This window comes from Sodiomyces alcalophilus, assembly GCF_042370955.1.
Source record: "Sodiomyces alcalophilus JCM 7366 unplaced genomic scaffold ACRALscaffold_6, whole genome shotgun sequence".
NCBI classification, from domain to species: Eukaryota; Fungi; Ascomycota; class Sordariomycetes; order Glomerellales; family Plectosphaerellaceae; genus Sodiomyces; species Sodiomyces alcalophilus.
The window spans coordinates 2,182,842-2,207,787 of NW_027263537.1; the positions used below are offsets into that span (position 1 = coordinate 2,182,842).

The 24,946-nt window shown below is 56.8% G+C and overlaps 12 protein-coding genes across 12 annotated transcripts; 5 read left to right on the forward strand and 7 right to left on the reverse strand.

Moving 5' to 3' along the window:
- Positions 1 to 112: 112 nt before the first annotated feature.
- On the forward strand, positions 113 to 2,603 carry ACRALDRAFT_1063396 (uncharacterized protein). Its single transcript, XM_071016791.1, has 5 exons — positions 113 to 476; positions 564 to 1,042; positions 1,106 to 1,375; positions 1,438 to 2,342; positions 2,402 to 2,603. Exons 1-5 carry the CDS (start codon positions 336 to 338, stop codon positions 2,509 to 2,511), a joined length of 1,905 nt encoding a protein of 634 aa, XP_070873624.1. The 5' UTR covers positions 113 to 335; the 3' UTR covers positions 2,512 to 2,603.
- An 86-nt stretch (positions 2,604 to 2,689) lies between these two features.
- On the reverse strand, positions 2,690 to 6,381 carry ACRALDRAFT_1063399 (uncharacterized protein). The gene is made up of 6 exons (XM_071016792.1): positions 5,952 to 6,381; positions 5,820 to 5,889; positions 5,729 to 5,745; positions 5,568 to 5,659; positions 3,594 to 5,482; positions 2,690 to 3,500 (listed from the first exon to the last, which is right to left on the reverse strand). Exons 1-6 carry the CDS (start codon positions 6,020 to 6,022, stop codon positions 3,312 to 3,314), a joined length of 2,328 nt encoding a protein of 775 aa, XP_070873625.1. The 5' UTR covers positions 6,023 to 6,381; the 3' UTR covers positions 2,690 to 3,311.
- A 202-nt stretch (positions 6,382 to 6,583) lies between these two features.
- ACRALDRAFT_1063400 (uncharacterized protein) lies at positions 6,584 to 8,868 on the reverse strand. The gene is made up of 2 exons (XM_071016793.1): positions 8,157 to 8,868; positions 6,584 to 8,082 (listed from the first exon to the last, which is right to left on the reverse strand). The coding sequence occupies exons 1-2, from the start codon at positions 8,296 to 8,298 to the stop codon at positions 7,082 to 7,084; spliced, it is 1,143 nt and encodes a 380-aa protein (XP_070873626.1). The 5' UTR covers positions 8,299 to 8,868; the 3' UTR covers positions 6,584 to 7,081.
- Positions 8,869 to 9,467: 599 nt separating this feature from the next.
- ACRALDRAFT_2043544 (uncharacterized protein) lies at positions 9,468 to 10,419 on the forward strand (the record flags this gene model as incomplete). Its single annotated transcript, XM_071021359.1, has 2 exons — positions 9,468 to 9,898; positions 9,990 to 10,419. The coding sequence occupies 2 exons, from the start codon at positions 9,468 to 9,470 to the stop codon at positions 10,417 to 10,419; spliced, it is 861 nt and encodes a 286-aa protein (XP_070873627.1).
- Positions 10,420 to 10,655: 236 nt separating this feature from the next.
- Positions 10,656 to 11,333, reverse strand: ACRALDRAFT_2043545 (uncharacterized protein; the record flags this gene model as incomplete). Its single annotated transcript, XM_071021360.1, has 1 exon — positions 10,656 to 11,333. The coding sequence occupies one exon, from the start codon at positions 11,331 to 11,333 to the stop codon at positions 10,656 to 10,658; it is 678 nt and encodes a 225-aa protein (XP_070873628.1).
- Positions 11,334 to 11,480: 147 nt separating this feature from the next.
- ACRALDRAFT_209959 (uncharacterized protein) lies at positions 11,481 to 12,619 on the reverse strand (the record flags this gene model as incomplete). Its single annotated transcript, XM_071022956.1, has 9 exons — positions 11,481 to 11,530; positions 11,574 to 11,703; positions 11,772 to 11,802; positions 11,840 to 11,907; positions 12,022 to 12,122; positions 12,178 to 12,188; positions 12,237 to 12,282; positions 12,320 to 12,390; positions 12,423 to 12,619. The coding sequence occupies 9 exons, from the start codon at positions 12,617 to 12,619 to the stop codon at positions 11,481 to 11,483; spliced, it is 705 nt and encodes a 234-aa protein (XP_070873629.1).
- On the reverse strand, positions 12,070 to 15,510 carry ACRALDRAFT_1081573 (uncharacterized protein). The gene is made up of 4 exons (XM_071019182.1): positions 14,912 to 15,510; positions 14,305 to 14,737; positions 13,558 to 13,752; positions 12,070 to 13,488 (listed from the first exon to the last, which is right to left on the reverse strand). Exons 1-4 carry the CDS (start codon positions 15,064 to 15,066, stop codon positions 12,655 to 12,657), a joined length of 1,617 nt encoding a protein of 538 aa, XP_070873630.1. The 5' UTR covers positions 15,067 to 15,510; the 3' UTR covers positions 12,070 to 12,654.
- Positions 15,511 to 16,132: 622 nt separating this feature from the next.
- Positions 16,133 to 17,297, forward strand: ACRALDRAFT_1032520 (uncharacterized protein; the record flags this gene model as incomplete). The annotated part of the gene is made up of 3 exons (XM_071014925.1): positions 16,133 to 16,385; positions 16,467 to 16,822; positions 16,914 to 17,297. The coding sequence occupies 3 exons, from the start codon at positions 16,133 to 16,135 to the stop codon at positions 17,295 to 17,297; spliced, it is 993 nt and encodes a 330-aa protein (XP_070873631.1).
- A 258-nt stretch (positions 17,298 to 17,555) lies between these two features.
- On the reverse strand, positions 17,556 to 19,094 carry ACRALDRAFT_1042254 (uncharacterized protein). Its single transcript, XM_071015253.1, has 2 exons — positions 18,810 to 19,094; positions 17,556 to 18,762 (listed from the first exon to the last, which is right to left on the reverse strand). The coding sequence occupies exons 1-2, from the start codon at positions 18,866 to 18,868 to the stop codon at positions 17,736 to 17,738; spliced, it is 1,086 nt and encodes a 361-aa protein (XP_070873632.1). The 5' UTR covers positions 18,869 to 19,094; the 3' UTR covers positions 17,556 to 17,735.
- A 529-nt stretch (positions 19,095 to 19,623) lies between these two features.
- ACRALDRAFT_1063407 (uncharacterized protein) lies at positions 19,624 to 21,149 on the forward strand. Its single transcript, XM_071016794.1, has 2 exons — positions 19,624 to 19,912; positions 19,973 to 21,149. The coding sequence occupies exons 1-2, from the start codon at positions 19,767 to 19,769 to the stop codon at positions 20,826 to 20,828; spliced, it is 1,002 nt and encodes a 333-aa protein (XP_070873633.1). The 5' UTR covers positions 19,624 to 19,766; the 3' UTR covers positions 20,829 to 21,149.
- Positions 20,890 to 21,605, forward strand: ACRALDRAFT_209964 (uncharacterized protein; the record flags this gene model as incomplete). Its single annotated transcript, XM_071022963.1, has 4 exons — positions 20,890 to 20,896; positions 20,958 to 21,134; positions 21,176 to 21,286; positions 21,370 to 21,605. 4 exons carry the CDS (start codon positions 20,890 to 20,892, stop codon positions 21,603 to 21,605), a joined length of 531 nt encoding a protein of 176 aa, XP_070873634.1.
- ACRALDRAFT_1076250 (uncharacterized protein) lies at positions 21,467 to 24,656 on the reverse strand. The gene is made up of 3 exons (XM_071018488.1): positions 24,174 to 24,656; positions 21,913 to 24,061; positions 21,467 to 21,823 (listed from the first exon to the last, which is right to left on the reverse strand). Exons 1-3 carry the CDS (start codon positions 24,502 to 24,504, stop codon positions 21,778 to 21,780), a joined length of 2,526 nt encoding a protein of 841 aa, XP_070873635.1. The 5' UTR covers positions 24,505 to 24,656; the 3' UTR covers positions 21,467 to 21,777.
- Between the last annotated feature and the right edge of the window lie 290 nt (positions 24,657 to 24,946).

Below are 24,946 nucleotides of genomic sequence, written 5' to 3' on the forward strand. Positions count from 1 at the left end.
GTACCACTTTGTACGGTACGGAGTAATGTTCATGGGAGCTCCAACCCCGCTGTAATCACCAACCCGTGATGTCAGTAGTCAACGTCCCCCTCTTCCTACTTCAGCGGACGATGTTTTCCGCAAACGAACCACTTCTAAACTCCGGATCGAGAGGGAAGGGCCCAAGCTATCGACCTAGGCCAGCTAAGATGGTTCGGCAGCTGGGACGGCTCAGTGGCCATGGCTGAGGAGCCATCATAAAGACCGACCCCGACCATCGTCAACCATCGACCACTTCACTTCTAACCCCTCCGCACCTCCCTACCTTTCGGTTTACTTTCCCAATTAACGAAAAGATGACCGGATCCAACACACACAAGCGGCCCGTCCGCGTTGCCGGCTGCTCTGGCGGCTTCACAGACCGCTCGCGGGCCATTGAGTCGCTGGCGGCCGACCCCGAAGTCGACGCCATTATCGGCGACTGGCTTTCTGAAATGGTCTGTTCCCGCCTTTCCCTTCTCTTCCTCTACGTCAGGTGTGGTTGCATGGAATGTGTACAACTAACGGCCGGATGGCGACAACAGACCATGACAGTCCACGGCAGCGGCAAGGCGCGCAACCTCAAGGAAGGGGTCAAGACGCAGCTCTCGCTCGAGGAGCGGCAGAAGACGGCCATGTACGCCGAGACGTTCCTGCAGTGCTTCGAGCCGGCCATGGCCAACCTGGCGGCCAACAAGGCCAAGCTGGCCGTCAACGCCGGCGCCAGCGACACGGAGCTTCTGGCCGAGGTGGTGCAGAAGATGGTCCGGGACGCCGGCTACGACATGAAGGTGGCGTGGGTCGAGGGCGACGACGTCACCGAGCAGGTGGAGCGGCTCAGCAAGCAGGGGGAGCAGTTTGAGAGCTTGATGCATGGGAAGAAGCTCGAGGAGTGGGGGATGGAGCCCGTCTGTGCCCAGGCGTACCTTGGTGGTATGGGCATTGCCGTCGCCCTGAGGGAGGGTGCGGATATTGTCATTTGCGGGAGAGTGGCTGATGCTGCTCCCGTTATTGGTGTTGCTGCGTGAGATTCCCTGGCTCAAAAAACAGCTACACTGCGACGACTTGACTTACATGGTATACATAGGTGGTGGCACGGCTGGCAATGGAAGCATCTCGACGAACTCGCCGGTGCCCTGGTGGCCGGCCATCTTATCGAGTGCTCGGCCTACGTGACCGGTGGCTACTACAGCGGCTTCAAGGACCTTATCAAGGCTGGCAAGCACGTCAACATGGGCTTCCCCATCGCCGAGATTGACCACAAGGGAGAGTGCACCATCGTCAAGGAGAAGAACACGGGCGGCATTGTTACCGTCGCTACAGCTACTTCTCAGCTTGTCTACGAGATTCAGGGCCCGTATGTGTTCTCCCTGCTCCTCCTCATCCCCTCCAGAGCACCGCACTAAACAAATACTACAGACTATACTACAACTGCGACGTGGTAGCCGACCTCTCAGGCATCAAGATGGTCCAGGTAGGGGAGGACAAGGTGCACGTCTCTGGCGTCAAGGGCCTGCCTCCCCCTTCCACCACCAAGGTCGGCATCACCGCGCCCGCCGGCTTCCAAGCCGAGTGGCACATCTACCTCTGCGGCCTCGACATGGAGGAGAAGTGCAAGATCACCGAGGACCAGATCCGCTACGCCCTGGGCGACGACATCAAAAAGTTCTCCCTCCTCAAGTTCCACCAAAACGGCACCTCCCCCATCGACGCCCCCAGCCTCGACCTCGCCACCGTCGACTTCCGCATCTTCGCCCAGTCGTCCGACCCGGAAATCATGCGCCCGGACATCCCCACCGGCTTCAACCGCCGCGTCCTCGAAATCTTCCTGCAGAGCGCCCCGGGCGCCTCCCTCAGCAACGACCTCCGCCAGGTCGTCCCCAAGCCCTACTACGAGTACTGGGTCGCCCTCCTGCCGCAGTCGGAGCTCCGCCACCGCGTCCACTGCCTCTGGAAGAAGAACCCGCAGGACGCCGCAGCCGGCGTCATCAATATGCCCGTGCCCCCCGAAACCAAGACCTACCCGCGCCAGCAGCTCTCCTACGAGACGGCCAACCCCGTCGACCTCGCCTCCTTCGGCCCCACCGTCCGCGCCCCGCTCGGTCACATCGTCATGGCCCGCTCCGGCGACAAGGCCTCCGACTGCAACGTCGGCTTCTTCGTCCGCCACGACGACGAGTGGGACTGGCTCCGCTCCTTCATGACCATCGATCGCGTCAAGGAACTCCTGGGTCCCAACGAGTACAAGGGCAAGCCTATTGACCGCTTCGAAATTCCCGGCATCAACGCCGTCCACTTTTTGCTGCACGACCATCTGGATCGAGGTAAGATCTACGTCCCAACCCTTCTCATTTCCACGGAAACTAACTGCGACTTCCACCAGGATACAATGCTTGTTCCACCTATGACACGCTGGGCAAGTTGGCAGGAGAGTATCTGAGAGCCAAGACGGTCGATCTACCCAAGAAGTTCCTGGATAGGGGCAGGATATAATGAAAGTAGTGATGAGGGGGACGACTAGCTGGTAACTATGTAATTACAATCAAATCAAGTCACATCACCGCGTTGCGTCGTTTTCGTGTCGCAGCAAGAAGCGAGAAGGGAGGGCTACCTGGGCAGCTCTTCCAACGCTTTCATCCTTCACTCATTCCGTAGATGTGGCCATGTGGTTAACGTCCGAGGTGATTCGTTTTCATTTCTGCCCATACGCCCGTCTAACTACCTATTCTGCCAAGCGCTCCATGTCCCAGCGCTGCCAGCCACCTTTTACCCAGCCTCCAAACCCAACGCATGCACGACGAGATCGGAATGCCATACCAAGGAGAGGTAGAAAAGGTGGAGGCAAAGCAGTCGCTGACCGGTAGAGCCCCCTATCCGATTACACTATGAACAAACAATCATTCCATGCGCTCGAATCGAGCCCCTACCACTAAAGCCCGCTACGATCTCCCCTGCTTTTTCCATCTCTTGCATCACATTCGCGTCGGAGCAACGAAGCGGAAAAGAAAAGAGAAGGGTGAATGACAACCACGCTCCCGCGGCCTAGCTGGCGTGGGGAGAAGTTGCGTAGTAGGGCGTTTGTCCGAGTTTCGTTTAATTCTGCTTAATGGAGCCCGAGGACGATGACTAGTCTCCAGGCAAGATACCAATATGTGTGACGAGAGGTTTGGAATAGTGGTGAACGAGTCCGAAGAGCATCCTGGGTCCCGTCGGTTGCGCACCTGGCGCAGGGGAATAACGGCATGACACTCCCTCCCGGGCTATGGTCGTTCCATTGTCCTGAACAACTCGGCCTACGCCAGATATCCGAGGTCGTCATCTTCTAGTCGCTCGAGATATTCCTTGTCGAGGAGAATCTCTATGCACTTCTTGATATCCGGCACCTTGGGCACAAAGCGTGCCTTGATCTGGTTGATCGTCTCACTGACAAGTTGCATGTGTTTCATCTGTTTTCTTGCCTTCATGATACGGACAATGGCAGACTGTGAGAGGGATGGTTAGTTGGGTTATACAAGAACAATAAACAGTAGGCTGAACCACGACCACGACCGCGATGCCTGAAAGGAAAGGCGTACCTGGATGAGAAGCTTGCGGTCCTCCTCGATGGTCTTGTTCGTCTCGACCTCCTCCTGCTTCGCCTCCCGCGCGCCGCCAAGGTTGAGGTTCACGCGGATCTTCTTGCTCTTGAAATCGAAATTCAACCGGAGCTCCGACCCAGGTGCCGGCTTGCCTGCGGGCGAGACCAGCAGGACCTTGGCCTTGACAAGGATGGCGAGCGCCTGATCGAGCACCTCGTGGCTCAGGAGCGTGGCGCCGGCAATGTCGTCGTAGCTGTGGGCATCCTTCTCGTTGAAAAGGAGGAGGATGGCCATCTGGTACATGGATACCTGGAATGTGTACGGCATCTTGCTGGCCCTGCAATACCCAGCCCTGACCTCGCCCTTGCACAGCTGCCAGAGAAAAGTCAGCTTGCGGCCGTCGTGCTTGTTCTTGTAGAAGCGCCCGAAGCGCTCAATCTCCTCGTTGATCTCGGCCGGAGGCGAAAAGTTGGTATTGGGCGCCTGGAGCGGCCAGAAGCCCGTGCCCAGGATGGCGTACTGCGAATCGAGCAGGTTCTTGCTGCCCTCCAGGCTGTTGCAGTGCTCGCGGTAGCTGTTGTTGAGGTCCTTGGAGATCTGCATGTCCTGGAACATGCGCTGCAGCTTGTTGGTGTACTCGAAACCGCACGCCTCCTTCAGCTTGCTGATCATGCTCGTCTCGGCGTCGTCCGAGGACGAGTTGCTATGGACCAGTCGGCGCGCGAGCATGCGCGAGTAGAATTTCTGGAAGACGTCCTTGTCCTCGATGTACTTGAAGACGATCATGATGCGCGCCAGGGTGGTCTCGAGGTCGGCCTCCTCGATGGCGGCGCCGCTCTTCCGGAGGAGGACATCGGTGTACTTGGCGAGAAGCTCGGGGGACTTGTTGGATCCCGACTTGCAAATCTCGTTCCGGTTCACAAACTCCTTGCAGGCGTTATCGAGCGACCTCGTGAATTCGGCCTCCTCCCTGAAGGCGCGTGAGACAAGCCCCGAATACTGCGCATGCACCTCGAGCAGGGCATCGACGTAGGTCTTTGGCTCCAGCTTTTCCGAATGATCCGATGCCACCTTCTCGATGGCGTTGAGGCCCGCGTTGCGAACATGCGTCTCGAACCGCTGGCGCAGCGGCTCCAAACCATCGGGGATGCGTTGTAGAAGCCCATACATCCTTGCCATATCTTCCTCGCGGTCGTTCTCGAGGAGCACCTGGAACTCGTCGCGGAGAAGGGGCGCATGGTCGCTAATAAGTGCCTTCTCGCCCGTCTTTTGAAGCGAAGGAAGAATATCCGGATGGAGGTACATCTCGACGCGGTCCTTCTCCTCGGCCAGGCGCGCCTCAGCCTTCTTCATATATTCGACGACGCTATTCTCGGCGAGGAACTGTTTCGATTCGGCCTCGTAGTAGGCGGCGGTCGCCTCGAGGAAGGGGTTCTCGAAGTGGTACCGGTAGATGTCGAGGGTCGATCTGGTGGGGTCGGATTCGTCGAGGCCGAGAGACACATACGACTCAACAACCTGTTTGATCTGACTGTGGTCGATGGTCTCGCCGTTGCGCTGCTTCTCGACGAGCATGAGAACGGCATCCATGACCTTGTCGGAGATATTCTTGAACAACTCTTCCCGCCATTGGACCAGGTGTAGCGTGTATACGTCGTACGTGTTCCTCTTGCCCTCGTCCATCTCTCGCTTGACCCAGTGGCGGTTGAGATAGCTGAAGAGATGATGGATGTACTTGGCGGCATTGGTGTACCTATTCCACTCCTTGATGTAAAACGCTAAAAGAGCCTCGTTGGAATGGGTCTTGGCCTCCTGAAGGAGGTCGCGGAGGTGTTTCGTTAGATAGTGCGTCAACTTCTTGTAGAGCTCTTCGCCGAGAAGGTGAGCTGTGACGGGGAAAATTCAAGGCAGTCAGCATGGATTCCCCTGGGAGTGAGGAAAGGCTTTCAGGGGAGTTGGGGGAGATACTACCTCCTCGATGATTTCCACTACCAATCGACGCCCCGTTGGTGGACATGCCCAGGCCAACAGCCTTTTGAGATGTGCAGAAGTTATGGACGGCACTGCGAGCATCGTGGTCAGATTATATGATTGGCATCAAACGGGCATGGGGGGAGAGTGTCGCATCGTACGTGTAGACACCCATATACTGCACCAAAGATGGTTAGCTTTGATCATCGGAAGCGGCGAGTCATCTTGCGTGGCAGGGAGTCGAAAGCGTACCGTGTGCATGTCGATACCTAGTTCCAAGTGTAGCATGACACGGTCTATGCCAGCCTCGAGATAGTTCCATCTGCGTACAAACTTGCGTGTCAGGGAATGGATTCGGGATGAGATATCGTCAAGACGACTCACGTTGCCACGGCATCCTCTTTGTTGGGAACCGGGGGCATCTGCGGGGCGGCCCCCCGTGTGCTTGCCGACATGGTTTAGGTTGGAGAAGAAGGGTTATATTGTCGCAAGGAGTACTCTGATTGTTAAGCGCAGGGTGAGAAAGGATCTATCTCAACGGCCAGCCAGGCCAGCCAGCCGAGTGCTGCGACGCGGCGGCGATTCTTTTGGTTAGGCTCGTGGCGGTCACCTGGGAAGTGCTGTCGAGGGGTAAGATCCCAAGGCAGGAACCGTAGGACTGGGCTGGCCAACGCTAGGCTAGGTCAGGGTCAGGCGTTTTGATGACCTTGTATTCTCCGGCCCGGTGCTGGGATGAGAGTATCGCCAGTGGTCGTGTGTGCTGGCGGTTATGTTCGTCGAGCTCGGCTGCTGGGTTATAAGGATGACGGAGAAGGTAGGTAGGTTCGTAGGTGGGCTGAAGAGTATGGCGGCCTAGTGGAGTAGGACTACGATAGGTACCTTGACAAAGGTATAGGTTAGGTAAGACAGGTACGGTGGGACTGCAAGGCTAGGGAGGGGTTTGATTATGTAAGGGTCGGAAAGGCGGCAAGCGTCACGCGCATTCTACACTATTTTGAACATTCGTCCCGATTCATATAATCCATCCGTATCTACGTAATAGGTACTTGTATACGTACCAGCTCGTATACACATTCGAAGAAGAGGCCTCCGTCGTTTAGGTATTCCACGAGTATGCATCTCAATATACGAGCCTCCTGATGGTTCTGTAATGTGGACTTCGTATCGGATGGCTCCGTGTTCCCCTGTCGTATTGGAAGCGCTTCTTGGTATAAGATCTCGATTCGGTTGATAAGACGCCTGTCACCGGGTCCCTATTATACCTATATCCAAGCCATTGAACCTGGGTGTTTCGATGAAAATTGACGACAAAGTAGCGTAGCTCATGGCGTTGCGCCTGGCAGTAAGAAAATACAACGAAAAGAAGAACAAGAAGTAAAAGGGAAAAGAAAAAGAAAAAAAAGAAAAAAAGAAAAAGGTATCTTAGTAGTGTCCCTGTCCCGTCTCCCTTGTTAACCGTGCCCCATCCATGCCTATAACGCCCTTGTCGTATTCCAGTTGTTAAGCATCCCCTCTTATCCTTCACCCGGTCCTAGTCTCGCTACCGTCCGGAATATGTTGACCATAAAGGTCATCGTCCACGCCACCAGGCCCACAACCATCAGAGACGTCAGAGCCCTCGAGAGGGCGGTGATGTCCTCGACTCGCTGGTCCATGTGATATACGAGCGATTCGAAAGCAAGGGCCGTGCTCGCCGATTTGAATATGATGAAGAAGAGGTCCAGAAGGATCAGGGCGATTTTTTGCGTGGCAGCCCGCAGCCCCAGCGGCTTGCCCGTGTACTCGTCCCAAAGCATGTAGCCGATGTACGGGACGGCCACGGTGTCGACGACAATGGCCACGATGCTCTGCGTGGTTTCGGCGCTGTGGTGGTCCTGGGCGTCCTCGTGCATGTAGATGCGCGCCGCGACGGCCAGGGAGCTCACGGCGGTGACCAGCACGATGAGGCGGAACATCAGCGGGACGAGCGGGTGGCGCAGGATGACGCGCCAGGCTCGTTCCCAGAGCGTCTGCCGCCGCCTCTTCCGCCGCCCGTTTGCATCGCGGCCGTGGGCCTGGTTGTGCGGGTAGAGGGATTTGTCGAACGGTCGGTCAAAGCCGGGCTGCAGCTCGTCCAGGACTTCCGGGTCGACCACCTCCGACTCCTCGCCTTCCATCCGACCGTAGACCGACGACTGGAGGTAGCTTCGCCAGGCCAGGCCCGGGTCTTGGTTCTGGGAGAGGTTGACCGGGACGATGACTGGCTCGGCGCTGCGCAGGTGGTCCCATTTCCGTCCCGCCTGTCCTCTCCTGCCCCTGAGGATGTTTTGCAGGGTAATCCGTCTCGGTGGTGAGTTGGCATGCCTGAGCGCCGGATCTCGGCCCCAGTCGACGAAGCCATCTCGAGACATCCTTCGGTCGGTACGGCTGGGGAGGTGGTTATGTTGTGGGGGGCGGGTGCGACTAGGCGGCTGCAACAGTCGACGTTGCTCCTCCGAAATCGAGCCATCATCCGATTCGAACGAGTCGATCCAAGCTGGAGGAGCCGAGGAAGATAGTTAGCATGAATATATACATACGTAGGGATAATGATGTGGGGAGAATGCGTACGAGGGAGAGAACGAGGTAATCGTTGGCGCGAAAGGTGATGGCTTTCGAATGTTGTCGCATTGCTCGTGGCACCAATCGAGGCACGGTGACTCGGCGTGCGAGTGCTCGAGTTGGGCCGGAGGTCCTCGACAGGGTGGTCCATTCCGAGGACAGAGGCGAGAGACGACCGATGCGGAAAGCTGTCGTTCTCTGAGGTCCGAGAGATCAAGTTGGGCGATGAAATGTAAGCGCCCTGGCTCGAGCCAAGCGGTGCATAGTTCTCAGGACCGATGCATCCGAATCGATATGCCTATCAAAAAAAAAAAGGTAAAAGAACAATCGCCAGGGAGGCAGCCAGCCAGCGTTGGCCTCACTCCGGCGAGAAACCCCGAATCAAATGTTTGTACGCCTCATTCAAAGCACCTAGGATATGGAACGACACTCCCTGAAGATATCAGGAATGGAGGACGGAGGAGGGGGAGGACGAAGTAAGAACGAGTGTAAGAACGAGAGGCAAAGGCCGCAAGGCGCGTGATGGCCGTGAAGATGGTCGAGTGACAATGGATGGGAGGGACGGCTCAGTCGAGGGAAGCTTGCATCAATAGACAGAAGTGCCAAATCCATTACACAATGCGGTGTGAAGCCGTAGTGGTGGTTGGGTATTTGATGCTACGAGCCTGACTCGCCAGGCGGGGAGGGATACGAAGGTGATGTCTTCAAAGGAATGTCAGTTGATGAAAAGCTGGGGGGCAACCACTGGGGTATTAGCTGCTGCTCTGGTTTCGGGGGGCCGCCAATGAAATAGGTACGTACCCAGGTTTCATTGGGGCAGTGCTTCCAGCGGATTGGTACAAGTACATGTACATACAAGTACAAGTACCTGTACCTCACCTATCATTTACCAAATGGGCAGATGTGACGACCATGTGCGTCACCGGTTGGTCAAAAAATGGAGCTTAAAGCCGCTTTTACTCCGGTAACCCTTTGCTTAGCTGGGATCTAGGGCAACGTCAGAACAACGGGAACCGCGATTTCTTCATCGGACCCAGCGTTTTCCACCTTGGCCATACAACTGACACTACCATTACCGGATTTAGTTGATTCCCACTTTTACGAATCTGCTGCGCCCCTTACAAGTTACAGCCTAGGGGAGAAAATGCTCCATCTCCAATCGCCTCTTTCTTCACGCAGCTAATAAGCTAGCATCCTACTTCGTATGCGAAACCATCAAACCCGTCGACCCTGCCCGCCGCGACTCGACTTTCGCCCTCTCGGCTCGACGGGTAACAAAAACCATCCATTTTGCTGGTAGCCCTCGCCCTCCTCTTCACCATGCGCCTCTTTCTCCTACCTCTCACCACCTCCCGGACCTTGCTCTACTGCCAACGCGTGCATGTCACGACCGCCAAGCTGAGCCTCGCCGACAAGGTGACGAACCGAACCGCCAGACTCTGGGCCGATTGGGAAAGCCGCGAAAAGGGCTGGCAGAGGACCGTCGTCAACTACGGAAACCATCTCCTCAGGAGGATTCCCTACCAGGAATGGGGCCTCAAGTCGGTTCCCCCCCTGTCGGCACGGCGGAGATACGAGGAGCTCCAGGGGGAGCGAGTTGACGTCGTTTTCCCCGGGTCCATCATTCCTCGGGGATCTGTTGAGACGGTGCTGGCCAAACTTGCTACAGAAAGAGCCGCCTTCCACAAGAACAGGCTCGTGTGGTGTTTTGTCGGAATGCCCATCACCATACCTTTTATTTTGGTGCCAGTGTATGTCTATCTCTATTGCCAAACAGGACCCCATTCTCTCGACCCGTGTTTCTCCCATTACTCCCTTCGCTAACCACCTATACACCACAAGGATCCCCAACTTCCCCTTCTTCTATCTCGCCTACCGGGCCTGGTCACACTGGCGCGCTATAGCGGGCGGCGCCCACCTCGAATTCCTCCGCAAAAACAAACTCGTCGACCTGAGCCCTTCACACCTCTTGGACAGCATATACTCCCCCCTGACAAACAAGCCGCATAAACAAACTCTGAGCCCGGCGCAGCACCCCAATCCAGCCTCCGGTTCGCCCGGCGTTGAAGAGAAGGTACTCCTCTCGAACGACGACGGGGTCAGAATTGCCGAGACGCTCGACTTGCCCGAGCTCAAGGTTGAAATGGAGAGGGCCATTTGGCAAGTGAACAATGCTCTAAATGCGACACCTCAAGACGCCAGCCAACCCCCTGGATCGGCCCCAAACACCGACTCAAAATCCGAGACGCCAAAGGACGACGAAAAGAAGTAATTAATTCCTCTCGTGGTCGAGAGCTTGTATCATTCATTCTTTTTTTTTTCCCTCACGGGATTCTGTTGCTTTTATATTGTTCACCAACGAGAGTCATGGTGCTGTTTCATAGACTGGCGTATGGTAGATGGTTTCGGTCCGGGAAAATTACCCCGTCCATAAAAACAACACTCCGTTTTGCGCTCCACGGGAGATGCTGCTTTGTATATCGCGCGCGGGGTGCTTCGTACCCCTTCTCATTGGCGGTATACGTCAAGAGAAGCTGCCTGTCGGGCCAGAGCTCGGACAGTAGGTTGACGGAGGGCCCAGATGCCGGCGGATAGACCGTTGGACGAGAGGATGGCAAGCGCGGGGATGCAGCTCCCCAGGCACAGCATTGCGACAAGCAGCGACCGACGCGTCATGGGGATCTTGAGGAAATCAAAAGGCCAGAGGAAGCTGATGTCGGTTAAAGCCGTGACGGTCCAGTGGTTCATTGCGCCGTCGTCATCGTCGTCGTCGTTATCGTACCCTTGCGCGCAGACGAAAAACTGGTCGTCTTGATCGTCCCAGTGCGCACGATGGATTGGCGGCCTCGCGTTCTTCTCTCCCGGTGGTGTCTTCTTCTTCTTCTTGTTCTTCTTCTTTGCCCCGTCGCCTACGGCCGCCTGGTCACCCGTCCTTATCGACAGCCAGGCTATCGCTGCCTTTTGCCTCAGCAATCTCTCCGTGGGGCTGAGTTCTCTCCGGAGTCTGTCCCCCTCGCCCCCGGACGTCGTCGTCCGAAGTGCGGTTCCTGCTTCCGACCTCTCCCGTGTCTTTTTTCCATGTGAATTGCAGCTGGGGTTGAGCGGAGAGGAGACCGCCGGGACGTACATGGCCCAGGTCCGCTTCTTAGAGAGCATGACCTGGTCACAGTCCGGTTGGTAGCCCATTTGTGGGAGTTCGAAACGTGCCGCGGGGAACACCAGTTAATCGCTGAAAAGAAGGATTAAAACAAATGTTTTCCAGCTGGCCGTTCTTGTCGTGATTCCCTCATACCCTTATAGATCCCGCGACTCGACCAACTCCAGGCACACCTTTCAGGGGGGCAAAAAAAAAGGCATGACGAATGAGACACTAGCAAGAAAGTCTGGCAAAGAAAACACAATAGAAGGACTAGTACGGTCTGCGACGCGACGTGCTGGAATGCAGCGTTATGAAAGGTGGGATGAATTGCGTGCTTTCTGTCCCTCGACCCCCTTGGCGCAACTCTGGGCTTCGGTCCTCATCCCTCGGCGTGTTCAAAGTCAGAAAAGGGCCAATCTCCAAGCTGGATCGAGGCCGTATTCGATTAAGGTTTCGTTGGCTGCTCCCCAACAGTCAATACAAACCTCGACCATTATCAAGGTGCTTGGAGAGAGACTGTGTGTGTGTGTGTGTGTGTGTGTGTGCCCATTACGAAGTATTGAACACGGAGAAGCCATCATCGCCCCCGAGGAACGGCATGGTGGAATTCCTCACCTCACCCTCGGCCCATCAACTTCCAACTGAGACCTAACCCCTGGATCATACCGGCGAATAGACACGCGGGATTATTATTTCACTGGATGACTACGCTCTTTCGAATTGAATACGTCGTACCAAGTATTCGTCGTTCATGCAAAAGACGGTACAAAAGACGGTGCAAAAGACGGCCAATCCGTCAACGCCTGTGGGCAAAAGCAACTTTTGGGTATCCCTCGCTATGAAGCAGCGGTAGGATCAGACCTCAAGGGAGGACCTGCATGTACGGAGTACTATGTGTGGTACTACAAACAGAAAACCAGTCGCTTCTTTCTCGCCCGAAATCTTCGGACATATCAAGTCGTAGCTCAACGGCTTCCAGGCCATCCCGGGTCCCGACTATCATGTTCATCCCTCTGCACCCCTATTATGCCACTCATCCATCCCGTTGCACCAGTGAGGTGATTTGACGGGGAGACCACAAGGTCTTCCTTTCGAGGCCAGACCCTGTACATATGCCTTGGCAAAGTAGAGCGGACAAAACGTGAGTTAAGATGCAGGGGTTCAAGTCTCCCAACGACACGAATATGAAGGACATGCATTTACATTGCATGGAGAGCGTTCCGTCATAGAGGACCTGATCGAAGAGCCGGCGTCGCCGTCGACAAATGGATGCGAATAATGTTACAAGAGCGTAGGCGTGAATTAATAGAAGACATTGTTGTTGAAAGGCCATTCCGGGCCTCTTCTCGCTTCGACCATTATGCCATTCTAGGAAGCGGTGGTTTCAAGTTGAGGCGCCGGGCCTTCTTCCTCGGGTTGAGTAACGACGGGTGCTTCCTCAGCCTGCATTGGTTCGGGTTTGATGCTGCTCTCTTCGGCGAGAACGGGGGTGTCATTGCTCGGCGCTTGGGGTTCGGGTTCCGCTAGACGGGGCCTCTTGGAGGCTCTGTCGGAATCGACGGCTTCGAGTTGGTCCTTTACCGTCTTCAGTTCGAGCTCGAGCTCGTCTAGCCGTCGCTTGAGGTTGTTCTCCCTGCGGTGGCTCTCGTCCAACTCGGCTCGGAGCTGAGCCTCGGTCTGCCCGTTGATCTCCTGCCCCCGCCTGGCGTTGGCCTCGTCATGCTCCAGCTGACCCAGTCGCCCGCGAAAGAGTTCGTTGATGAATTCGAGCTCGCTGACCCTAGTCTTCAACGCCGAGTTGGTGGCGATGAGCTGTTCGTGGGTTTGGGGAGGGTCGAGGTGTCGGTTGCCGTTCAGGGGCGACGCCGGACGGTTGGGGGAATTAGCCGACATGGCGAAGCCGGCGAGGCCACTCGACTGGAACTGAGCATCGTCTAGCCCTTGGAAGACGGGCATTCCGGGGTTGTATAAAGAAGGCGTATCGGCGCGGGACCCCGGGGAATGACCCCCGTCGGGCTGCCCATTGGCCGACTTTTGCATCGACCGCTGACCCGATGCGACTGTGCCAGGCTGCGCATTGAGATCGAATCCGTTCGGGTCACCTTGGGGAAAGCCTTGCGAGGGGTGCTGGGCGTGTTGTTGTTGCTGCTGTTGTTGTTGTTGTTGCTGTTGTTGCGCCTGCTGTGCCTGTTGCGCTTGCAACTGCAAGGGGCGGTCATGTCAGCGATGTGCGATATCGAGCTGCTGGGGGACAGTAGAAGCACGACTAACCCTCTTTTTGTTCGCAAGATCAGGACGCATAGTCTTGACCCGGTTGCGACTCTTTATTACATCCGTCTTGAGAGATATGGGCCGCGGCCGGCCATGCAGCTTGAGGAACAAACCACAGGCATTGCACAGGACGGCGCCATATTCATCGCGTCGCCACAAGGGCGTCGTTGAGGTCTGACAGTTTTGACAAGTCGGCTGTGTTGACTCGCGACCATGGTTAGCAGGTGTGGCCATCATCCCGACCAATATGGGAGCGAATATTTTGGGAATGATTGTAGCTACTATCAGGGCTGATAGCGAGGGGCTTGCAAGATAGATAGATAGATGTGATGCGTAGATAAGAACTTTTGACAACAGGAAATTTGGGTTTATCTTTGTCGGTGGGGCCGCCCTATCATGATTTGGTGATGCCGTAACAGATACTGATGTAGTGTGGGGCCAACAAGACTTTGATAAGGGACGAAAAGAAGTGGAGATGCGAGGCGGGAAAGAAAAAAAAGTGCTCGAATAGCGGTCGGTTTAGATACCATTTGCAATGGTATTCTTTGCTGCGAAAGAGGTACCAGTACAAACAGCAAGGTAGAGACCAATTCGCCTTATCCCATGCGAGCTGAAGGGATGCTGCTGGCACACAACGACTCTACGCCACTTGACGGATTGTCGCGGAACATTGAACTGGGGGATGCGTAAAGAAATCAAGGACATGTAGGACGATGTGTGGTATAACGCGACGGAGGGGATCCTTACAGTGTGGGGTCCCGGTCCTCTCCCAGAAAGTGCAGGAGTCGGCGACGGGCCAGGAAGCAGCACTGGCTGTGGTTGTAGCTGCTGATGGGTTTGGGCTGGGTTTTCTTGTGCATGCTGTGGTTGCGGTTGCTGTGGCGGTTGCTGTGACGGTTGCGTTGCTGGCTGGTGCACAGGTTGTTGCATAGATTGTTGCATAGGTTGTTGCACATGTTGTGGCATGGGTTGCGGTACAGGTTGTGGTGCGGGTTGTTGTACCGGCTGCTGTGTCGGCTGTGGTGCCGGTTGCTGTGCCGATTGCTGTACCGGTTGTTGTGCCGGTTGTGGCGCCGGCTGCGATGCCGGCTGCGACGTAGGTTGCGACGCAAGCTGTGACGCAGGCTGTGGTGTTGTCGTCGGTGAGGGACCTTGGGAAGGAGGCGCAGTGCTTGTCGGTCTGAACGGCGCTCAAGCGGGTCAGCTTAAATCTTCACCCGAAACACAAGTGTAATTGGACATGTCAAAGGGACCTTCGGGGCAGCGTCGCGGCGACCATTCTCCTTGCTACAATCAGAGCCGCGACGCAGACACCCGACAGCCGGGTCGGCTCTCCTCCTCGAGATTAACGCACCTCATTTGTGGTGAATTGGTGGCTGAATTGACCGAAGAGAGCGACGAAATGCCCGGCAACTGGGGTAGGGATTCGTTCGAGGTCGAACTAGGACGCGACACCGGTTCGGCCTCGAGAGTGGTTGGGATAGGAGATATTCCACCGGTTTCGTCCATGGCGCGCGTCGTATATCTGTCTGTCTCTGTCTGTATCGCACCTTTTCCGCCCGACGCGACAAGAGTGAAGAAAATCGCCGTCTCGACTGGTAGACCTCAGACCGATATTGTAGCTGACCGGCCGGGTTGAACAAGGTCTGCAACGATCGACAGCACGTGACGGGGTCGACGTCGGAGAGTGCGACAGAGTGTTCCTAGACGGGCAAGGTAGGTTGACCGTCGCCGATGTGGCAGGAATTACCCTACCCTTGGCGATGAGACGAGGGATTGGACGTGGCCAGTCCCAAAAGGAGCGACTTGTCAAAACGCGAGAGAGGGATGGCTGATTGTGAAATATGTACTACACCCGGTTCATCAAGAAAAAGACAATGATACTGGCATTACCAGGCAAGGCATTCGACGCGTCCGGTGTGTGTACTCGATATGGGGTAAGACGAGGATTCGATGATGATAAAGGAGGAATAGTTGGGGGAAATAATGGGAATCGATCTGGAAGACTCCTTATCTTGCGTATCATGACATCTGAGAGCGCAAGAGCTGATTGGTCAGAAAAGATGAAGACGAGCCAATCTTTTCAACGGGATTGTCATTGCGCGTGGGATGTCTTAGGTAAGCCGACCGATCGCAGTCTACAAAGTACTGTACCGATGATAATGCAACTGTACTGCCACCGGATCATGGCACATCTATCATACCAACATGTATTCTGACCCAGTCACATTCATAGCTTCTTTTTCTTCTTTTTAGGCTCTCAAAATTAGTATGACTTCTCTCAAACAAGTGCATCTCGAGTCATCTGGTTGCTGGTGAGCCGTTGGCGAGAATATGGAGTACCTCCGCCAGCTATCATGATGTTTGTTTCTGATTGGCTACAAGCCACGATAAGATAAGCAGCCCCACGTCCCTTGGCGTGGCGCTCCAGGTTCAACTTGTAAAAAAGTTGACCAGACGCAACTGAATCCAGCTTCTCAAGTTGACAACGCCGACAAACATCGCTTATCCTCTCCTTTGGCGGACCTGACGGATCCAACACCACCGCTGTATACTCACACATTAATACTTCAACATGCCCTCTAACAAGAGCGAGACCGACAAGCCGTGGGACACGGAAGATGTCGACAAATGGAAAATCGAACCTTTCACGCCGGCCGATAGCACCGCCGGCATCCTCACGGAGGAATCCAGCTTCTCCGTCCTCTTTCCCAAGTACCGCGAAGTCTACCTCAGGGAAGCATGGCCATTGATTACGAAATCCCTGGAGAAAAACGGCATCAGTTGCGCTCTGGATCTGATCGAGGGTTCTATGACCGTCAAAACAAGTAAGTCACATCGACATGGGTGGCAAGGCAAATTCTATGCAATCAGAGGGGAAGCCTAACTTGACTTTCTTTCTTCTCTAGCCCGCAAAACATACGACCCGGCGGCGATTCTCAAAGCGCGGGACCTCATCAAGCTGCTTGCCCGAAGCGTGCCGGCACCGCAAGCGGTCAAGATCCTCGACGACGGCGTAGCATGCGACATTGTCAAGATTCGCAGCCTGGTGCGGAACAAGGAGCGTTTTGTCAAGCGGAGACAGAGGATATTGGGGCCCAACGGGTCGACTCTCAAGGCGCTCGAGCTGCTCACGGAAACCTACATCCTCGTCCACGGCAACACCGTGTCGGTGATGGGGCCGTTCAATGGGCTGAAGGACGCGAGACGGGTCATTGTCGACTGCATGACGGGCATTCACCCCATCTACCACCTCAAGACACTCGTACGCCTTTTCCCTCGTATTCCTTCTGTTGTTTTACTGTATACATGTACATGTATATGAAGTCTTTCCCGTCTGCTGACTTTTGCGCCAGATGATCAAGCGCGAGCTCGCCAAGGATCCCGAGCTGGCCACGGAGAGCTGGGACAGGTTCCTGCCCGACTTTGGCAAAAAGACGCTCAGCAAGCGCCGCGTGCCGCACAAGGTGTCGGACAAGAGCAAGAAGACGTACACGCCGTTCCCGCCGGCGCCGGAGAAGAGCAAGGTCGACCAGCAGATCGAGACGGGCGAGTACTTCCTCGGCAAGGAGGCGCAGGCGCGGGCGGCGCAGACGGAGCGGGCCGAGAAGCAGAAGCTGAAGAAGGAGGAGAGGCAGCGGGAGCGGGAGAAGGACTTTATCGCCCCGGAGGAAGAGGCGGACCGGAAGAAGAAGAAAAAGGACAAGGAGAAGAAGAGGAAGAGGGGGGACGAGGAGTAGGGGCAGGCTATGTCGAGGTTCAGTGGTGTGAGTGGGAAATAAAGATACCAATGATACGGGCGCTTTCTGTTCTGAGATCATCTGCTACGTCTTTGCACGCCCGAGCTGCATGGAAGCATGTCGTCTTTATGTGTACGTTTGGTGTTTTGGTGTGTGCTTTCTTTGTTTTTTTCTCCTTTTTTTGGTCTTTTCCTTGCGATTGGGATGAAACAGACAACAGCAGCGCATCGCCCTCCCGGGTCTACTTGAAACGACATACGACAAACCGACCCCAATCGCAATGGTGGAACAGTAACGACTCGGAGACTGGGAATGGAGCCGCCTTATGTGAGAACTGCTGGAGTCATGGAAAGGCTGCATATGCAGTATTATATAGAGTATATCAGTACACACATTCTGACCATATAGCCTTCATCCTGCATGCACATACACGTGCAGTTACAACTTGGAAGCCGAATCAGGGGAATCTATCTCAATAACGAGCTTGCCAAACTGCTTGCCCTCGCTCATGTCCTTGAACAGGCCGTCGATGGCGTCGAGGTTGGTGAGACCCTGGACGCGGCGGCTGACGACAGGACGGATCTTATGCTGGCGGACAAAGTCAACCATGGCCTTGAACTCGGCGCGCGAGCCCATGGTGGAACCGCGCAGCTCGATGTTGTTGAGGACGGCCTGCATGAGCCAGTCCATCTTGGGGGCGACGGTCATGCCGTACTGGCTGATGACGCCGCCGGGGCGGAGCAGACGGACAGCGCGTGTGACGACATCGCCGCCGGCACCGTCGATGACGGCGTCGAGGAAGGGGCGGTCGGCAGGGAGCAGGGCGCGCAGGTCCTTGTCCCAGGACGGGGAGCGGTAGGAGACGCCAGCGATGGCGCCGAGGGCGCGGGCGCGGTCGATCTTGGCGGAGTCGCCCGAGGTGACGAAGACGCGGCAGCCGAGGGCGACGGCGAACTGGAGGGCCTGGAGGGCGACGCCGCCGCCGATGCCGGTGATGAGGAGGTTGGCGCCGGGGAAGGCGGCGGCGCTCTTGGTGACGAGGGCGCGCCAGGCGGTCAGGCCGACGAGGGGGAGGGCGGCGCCTTCGGCGGGGGTCAGGTGGTCCGGGGCGAGCTCGAGCTCGGATTCGGGGACGGCGATGAACTGTTGGGCGGCGCCGGCGGGGTGGAGCCTGCTGCCGCCGACGACGGTGAAGCGGGCGGGGTCTTCGGGGCCGTTGGGGTCGGATTCCCAGCCGCGGGTCGGGGTCAGGATGACGGGTTTGTGGAGGAGGGCGGTGGAGGCGCCGGGGCCGGCTTCGACTACGACGCCGTAGGCATCGCTGAGGAGCGGGTTCTCGAAGGAGATGCCGGGGTAGAGGTGGCGGCGGATGAAGAGGTCACGGTGGTTGAGGGCGGCTGCGGTGATTTTGACGAGGACCTCGTTGGGGCCAGGAGTTGGCCTGGGAACTTGTTTGATTTGGAGGCTGGGGCTGTTAGTGTGGGAGGAGACGCTGAGACGTTGGGTACTTACGGGTAGTAGACGCTACCGGGCTTTCCCTCTATCTTCTTGACGGTAAGAGCATAAGGCATTGTGGCGATACGGCTTGAGATCCCCGGGAGCTATGTAGCAGCAGAGTATTAGACCGAGTGTAGGTCTATAATGATGACGACGGCTGTAACTTGTTCACGGAGGTTCAGATACAATAAATCAACCTATAATTAGATTCTGAACCGTTGACTATTCGGGCCAGGTCAAGAGAAAGCAAGTACAACGTAGAGGCAGTGTGGGCTGCGTTTCGTCGTAGACACGGGCTTCAGTGTACGGTATCAGGAGCCGACTAACGCGGCGACCAGGTCGATTGCGGGGGTCAGACCTCGGCATTTCCGGGGTCAGGGCGGGCCGGACAACCGGGTTGGCAGTACAAAGTACCTTCGGGTGGGGGTACCTGTACTTTGTCGATGGCAAGTCCCTGCCTAAGATAGTGCTGTAGTGATAGTTGCGCCATGAGTACTTCGTACAATGAGTAATAATTACGAGTACACAACGACGGTCGACACTACGCTGACGAAGACGGACATCAAAGTCTCTCGTGGATGCCAAGGACTCGCAACCCGAGAACAAGTCCCCGGGTCGGCGAACAATACAATGTATAGTATACATTTCTAGACTTGATTGATATCGATATAATCTCCGCAGACCGATAAGCGTCGCCGACAACGAGAGGATGGGATTCTCTGAGAATGAATCGAATCGATAAACCCCGACGGCCTACTAGACGAATGCGTCTGTCCATTTATGGCGATTCAGGGTGTATTTCCGTCTATTTAATAGTATCATAAGCACATCTTCTCTCCGCGACATCTCCCTCAGTCTCCCTCTAATCCTTTTCAAAAGGCCAAAATAAAATAAAAAGTTGCTTCTCGCCTCACCTTCATTCTACTCCGAGGAATCTCTTCACAAATCGAAATCCCAACAATCGTCTTAACCATGGCAACAACCTTGGTCTCGGGCGCCGCATTCGGTGCCGCCCTCGTCGCCGCCGGCGTCCATCAACCCTCCGTCATCCTGGGCCAGCTCAAGTTTGAAGACTGGCACATGCTCCAGAGCTTCCTAGCAGCCGCTGCTACCAGCTCGTAAGCCTTCCTTTCTTTCTTTCTTTCTCATCTCGGACTTCCAAGACACTCACCCAACAGACTCGTCGTCGTCGCCCTCGATAAACTCAACATCCTCCACCCCAAACCCCGCTCCGCCTCCCGCCTCGGCCTCTTCGGTCCCTACGACGGCAACATCCTCGGCGGCGCCCTCCAAGGTACCGGCATGGCCCTCGCCGCCGCCTGCCCCGGCACCGTCATCCCCCAAGCCGCCGTCGGCGTGCCCACCGGCCTCTACACCCTCGCCGGCGCCTTCCTGGGCGGCGTCGCCTGGGCCGGTTTCCTCGGTCCCCGCCTATCGACCTGCGCCGCCTCCGCCCCGCCCGAGAACCCCCGCCTCACCGTCCACGAGCGTGCGGGCGTCAGCCGCGCCGCGGGGTTCCTCGCCTTCCAGGCTACGTGTGCCGCCGCCATCTACGCCTGCGCCACGTACGCGCCCCCTCCGCGTCTCGCCGTAATCGCCCCGGCCTTGGGCGGCCTCTTCATAGGTCTCTCGCAGCTCGTGTCCATGGTTTCCCGCAAGGCCATGCTGGGCGTCTCCGGGTCCTACGAGGAGGCTGGCCGGTTGTTCCTCTGGCTCGTCCGCGGCGCCCGGAGCGACGCCATCCCCGCGGCGAGGAATGTGCTCTTTGCCGTCGGCGTGGCCGCTGGAGCCTGGGCGTTGCAAGCTGCCAACCCGGCCTTTGCCGTCTCGGCCGCCGCACAGGTCGATGGGATGTCGGTTTCGCCGCTGCTCGCGGTCGCGGGGGGCGTCTTCTTGGCTGTCGGCGCTAGAATGTCAGGCGGTTGCACTTCGGGCCATGGCATCAGCGGCATGTCCATGTTCTCGACTTCGAGTTTTGTCACCATCGCGAGTCTATTCGGGACGGGCGCCTTGTTAAACTTCTTCTTCCGCTAAAGGGGGAAGAGGATCGGGAGATTTACCCTCACATCTCGTACCTCCATGTACCTAAATGATGATGATACGTCGCTATTATTATGTCAGCTTGTAATACGTATGTATGTTGTACATTCGGCAGCATCTGAGACAACTTCTGCAGCCACATCTTTGTTTGGAATTCGGTATTTGGTACCTATGTACACTATTTCCGCGCGGTACGAAAATTCAGGTACCCGGCCGGTCTTTGCCGAATGAATCGCCGACCGGCATGGCATCGGGGACGTCTACATGTACCTTATCCGGAGGACGACAGACGTCGCCGACGTGCCCTGGGTCTTTATAAATTTCATGATTACTTCTGCCAGCTGCCGAGACTTGTCCACAGGTCTGTCGATGCATGGCCTACTTCAATCTCATCTTATGGCCACCTCATGAGACCCGCCGCACCATGGTCGCCGCCGGCCAAGCCGCCGGAAGTCGCCGCATCAGGGAGGATATACGCCCTTGTCCTTTCCAAGACTTATCGGCGGGCAGAGGCAGGCAATACGAAGCATGTTAGTCGCCGTTGTCGTGTCTTGGGCCGGGTTTTCACCAAGTGATCCCCGAGACATGGATAGTCTCCTGTCGCCACGGCATATGAACCTGCGCTTCCAAGTGGCATCTCGAGCTGATGTGATTATCGTTTATTTCAGCGTACACTACCGCTACTGTCATGGATCATCCTACCCCTGGTTTTGGCTGGATACATCATGGTATCCCCATAACAAACAAGACCTCGAATCTCCGGGCAACTAGGTCGCAGCACAAAGAGATACACGTACAAGGGCAGCCAGGAGTTGGCTACAGCTTCTCAGAATTCCCCTTTTGTCCTCCGCCGCCTTTCCATTATCCCTCCAACTCCGAGGCAAACCAAAGCAAGTAATAATTGTGATGAATGCGTTTGCGAGAACCCCAGTCTTGCGTCGGGTTACTGTAGCATCGAATGCGTCCGAACACCCTTGGGTCCCAGTTCACTGCTCAAGTTAGTTTTCGGTAGAGAGAGAGAGAGAGAGAGAGAGAGAGAGAGAGAGAGAGAGAGAGAGAGAGAGAAGACAGCACATACTTGTACTCAACGCGGCTCAAACTCATGAGCTTCTGCGCCTCCAAGCCTGCCATGTCTAGGTTGTGAACGCAAAACGCAAGACGCCCCGCCACCTGCGCCCCCAGGAACATGGCCTCTTCGAACCCGTGCTTGTTCCACTCGGACAGATACGTCGGCAGCGCCGCCAGCTTGATGCTCGTCGGCGTCTGGCTATGGAAATGGCTCGTGTGCTGCCCGCCCGCCTCGCCCACCGTGCTACCCGGCGGGCCCGGCGTCGATGCCCCGCCCGCCCCAGCCCCGAGGGACGATGCCGTCGTGGCCGCCTGGAGGAGCGGGTTCACCCCCGAAGACGACGCCCCCGTCGGGAGCTGGTACGGCGTGCCCGTGACCGAACCCGTCGGCGTCTGCGACCCGGTGCCCGTCGGCGTGGCCAGATTGGACGGCAGCTCCGACGTAAACATGGTCGCCGTGCTCGGCGAGATGAGATGCCGCGCATTCAGCGTCTGCATAATGTTCTCCTTGAGGCCCCGAAGCCGCGACCCGTTGCCGACAAAGACGAGGTTGTCCCAGCACGCGGGGCGCATGTACATCTCGTCGATGCCCTGGATCGTGCTGTACACCGTCCACACGATGCGGTCAATCTCGGCCCGTTCGGCAAACGTGAAGCGCTCCAGCCCGACTTCGATTTCGCGCCGCGTCCTCCTGTTTTGCGTGACCGTCTGTTGCGATGCTGCTGCTTCGTTGGCTGCGGCACCCGATCCGGCCTGGTTCTCGGTCGGCTTGGCCGCTTGTTCCGTGGTGGAGGCTGCCGCGGACTCGGTTGTGGTAGGCTTCTCCCCACTCGCCTCGGGGGGCGCTGTTTCGGCGGGGTTCGAGACGTCCGTCATCTCTACGTCTTTGCTTTCCCCTTCTTTGGCCTCGCCCTCCTTGTTTTCACCCTCCTTGTTTTCACCCTCCTTGTTTTCACCCTCCTTGTTTTCACCCTCCTTGTTTTCACCCTCCTTGTTTTCACCCTCCTTGTTTTCACCCTCCTTATTTCCGTCCTCCTTGGGTTGGCCGTCCTTGGTTTCGTCCGCCTTGGTTTCGTCCGCCTTGGTCTGGTCGTCGTTATTTTCGCCCACCTTGGGTTCGCCTTCCTTGGCGTCGCCCTCTTTATTTTCGCCCTCGTTGGTTTGGCCCTCCTTGACTTCACCATCTTTGGCTTCACCCTCCTTAGCTTCGCCCTCCTTATTCTCACCCTCCTTATTCTCGCCCTCCTTATTCTCACCCTCCTTATTCTCACCCTCCTTATTCTCGCCTTCCTTATTCTCGCCTTCCTTATTCTCGCCCGCCGTGCCGACGGCACCCGTGGTATCTACGAGGGGCACCTCCTCCTGGATGACCTCCTCGTACTGAAACACATTGCGCATCCTCTTCGAGTTGGGCAACCGACCGGGCCTCGCAGCATCGGCCTCCTGACCCTTACCCTTGCGGCCCTTGGTCTTTTCCGCCTTTTCCTTTTCCTTCTTGGCCAAAAACTCGCGCGCGTTGCCGCTGGTGACAATGGTCGCCACGTCCAACACGCCGTCCGCATCGGCCCCCGGCAGCACGTCCGCTTCGTCGCCATCGGTCGCCGCCAGCTTGGAGGGATCGGTCGTTGCGGGAGCTTCGGCCGCAGGACCCGCGGCTGCAGTGGCCGTGGACTCGGTGGGGAGCTCCATGAATTGGGGGTGGTCCGGCGCATAGGGTAGCACTTCGCAAATGGGACTCTTCTTCAGCTGCTCGGCCATGTCGTACGTAAAGTTCTTTCCCTTCAGTAGCTCCAGCAGCTTCCGCGTGAACACCTCGCCTCCCGAGATGTCGTGCTCCAGCAAAGGAGATCCTAGCGCCCTGTGGTTGACCACGCGACCCTCGTAGATGCAAGTCACGTCGACTTTTTCGTACCCAATGTCCACCACGGTCATGTTTGCCCACTTCAAACCGTATTGCGTCGCGATGCCGCTATGAATGAGGCACAGGGCTGGCGTGCGAGTCTTCTCAAAGATGTACCGGGTTATCGTCTCCGTGTCGGGACGCGTCCACTGCGGCGATGCCATGAGCATGATCGGTGTGTTGTGATATGTCGTCGTGAGAATGCTGTGTATGTGGTCGAGGAAGGCGAGAAAGGCCTCCATGTTGACGATGCGGCCGCCTGTCCAGACGCTTCTAGTCAGTTACCCGGGCAAATCGCAAATGATCCCTTTCCCTTGAAATGCACCGGGTGCAACATTGGATTTGTAGTTCTTGGATCCCAATTCACTGACCTTGCATGGGGTACACGGCGCCCTCCTCCGAATCGGTATCCTCCACCCATTCCCACTCGTCGTTTTCCGCGGTGGAAGAGGCAGGCGCGGGGACAGCAGCCGGGACAGCAGCCGCATTCGTGTCGGTGCCACTGCTGGTGGCCTTCTTCTTGCGCTTGAAAGTATGGTAGGGCCGCCAATCGCCGCTCTCGTCGTCCTTGAACATGCGCGTGGGAAACCGGTGTGCGGGCGGCGTAAGCTCGGAGCAGCCCAGCTGGGCCATGGTCGTCTTGCTGCCGGGGCAGATGATGAGGACCTGGTCCTCGCGCCATTTGCCCGCTTGGTTCGACATCTTCGGCGTGCCTGGGGCCGTGGCAGACCTGGAAGACCCGGCAGACGCGAAGATACCTGGGGCTGGTGGCTGGAGGGTGGTTGCAAAATTAAAGTCGCGAGTGTCCCTTTGGGTCGGGGTCCCGGCCGGGAATATGGTCCTGTTGTGTCGAGTGGGCGTGGTCAAGTGGTGATAGACTGGATTTTGACGCGGTCGAAGGCGTACCATTAGCCTTGGGGTAGACACAAGACCAGGCGTCACATCCTGGTTCGTGCCTCTAGCCGCCGTGGCGCGTGTCAGCATACCCACACCTCCTCCCCTACCGATTGGTCGGTTAGGCGAGGTGGTCGAGGCGGCTCCACGCCCTGAGCCACGTCCTGAGTCACGTCCTGAGTCACGTCCTGAGCCACGTCCTGAGCCACGCACTGAGCCACGCCCTGACCTCGAGCCTGCGAGACCACCA

Coding starts and splice junctions, on each gene's coding strand:
- ACRALDRAFT_1081573 (XM_071019182.1), bottom strand. CDS start 15,066: ATGGACGAAACCGGTGGAATATCTCCTATCCCAACCACTCTCGAGGCC. Junction 14,738..14,911: donor ACCAATTCACCACAAATGAG/GTGCGTTAATCT, acceptor AGCGCCGTTCAG/ACCGACAAGCACTGCGCCTC. Junction 13,489..13,557: donor ATCTTGCGAACAAAAAGAGG/GTTAGTCGTGCT, acceptor CGCCCCTTGCAG/TTGCAAGCGCAACAGGCACA.
- ACRALDRAFT_1063407 (XM_071016794.1), top strand. CDS start 19,767: ATGGCAACAACCTTGGTCTCGGGCGCCGCATTCGGTGCCGCCCTCGTC. Junction 19,913..19,972: donor GCAGCCGCTGCTACCAGCTC/GTAAGCCTTCCT, acceptor CTCACCCAACAG/ACTCGTCGTCGTCGCCCTCG.
- ACRALDRAFT_1063400 (XM_071016793.1), bottom strand. CDS start 8,298: ATGGACCACCCTGTCGAGGACCTCCGGCCCAACTCGAGCACTCGCACG. Junction 8,083..8,156: donor ATTACCTCGTTCTCTCCCTC/GTACGCATTCTC, acceptor CGGCTCCTCCAG/CTTGGATCGACTCGTTCGAA.
- ACRALDRAFT_1063399 (XM_071016792.1), bottom strand. CDS start 6,022: ATGTCGGCAAGCACACGGGGGGCCGCCCCGCAGATGCCCCCGGTTCCC. Junction 5,483..5,567: donor TAGTGGAAATCATCGAGGAG/GTAGTATCTCCC, acceptor TCCCCGTCACAG/CTCACCTTCTCGGCGAAGAG. Junction 3,501..3,593: donor ACCGCAAGCTTCTCATCCAG/GTACGCCTTTCC, acceptor TCCCTCTCACAG/TCTGCCATTGTCCGTATCAT.
- ACRALDRAFT_1076250 (XM_071018488.1), bottom strand. CDS start 24,504: ATGTCGAACCAAGCGGGCAAATGGCGCGAGGACCAGGTCCTCATCATC. Junction 24,062..24,173: donor CGCCGTGTACCCCATGCAAG/GTCAGTGAATTG, acceptor GCGTCTGGACAG/GCGGCCGCATCGTCAACATG. Junction 21,824..21,912: donor TTGAGCCGCGTTGAGTACAA/GTATGTGCTGTC, acceptor TAACTTGAGCAG/TGAACTGGGACCCAAGGGTG.
- ACRALDRAFT_1042254 (XM_071015253.1), bottom strand. CDS start 18,868: ATGCCTTATGCTCTTACCGTCAAGAAGATAGAGGGAAAGCCCGGTAGC. Junction 18,763..18,809: donor CCCGGTAGCGTCTACTACCC/GTAAGTACCCAA, acceptor TAACAGCCCCAG/CCTCCAAATCAAACAAGTTC.
- ACRALDRAFT_1063396 (XM_071016791.1), top strand. CDS start 336: ATGACCGGATCCAACACACACAAGCGGCCCGTCCGCGTTGCCGGCTGC. Junction 1,043..1,105: donor CCCGTTATTGGTGTTGCTGC/GTGAGATTCCCT, acceptor TGGTATACATAG/GTGGTGGCACGGCTGGCAAT. Junction 1,376..1,437: donor GTCTACGAGATTCAGGGCCC/GTATGTGTTCTC, acceptor CAAATACTACAG/ACTATACTACAACTGCGACG.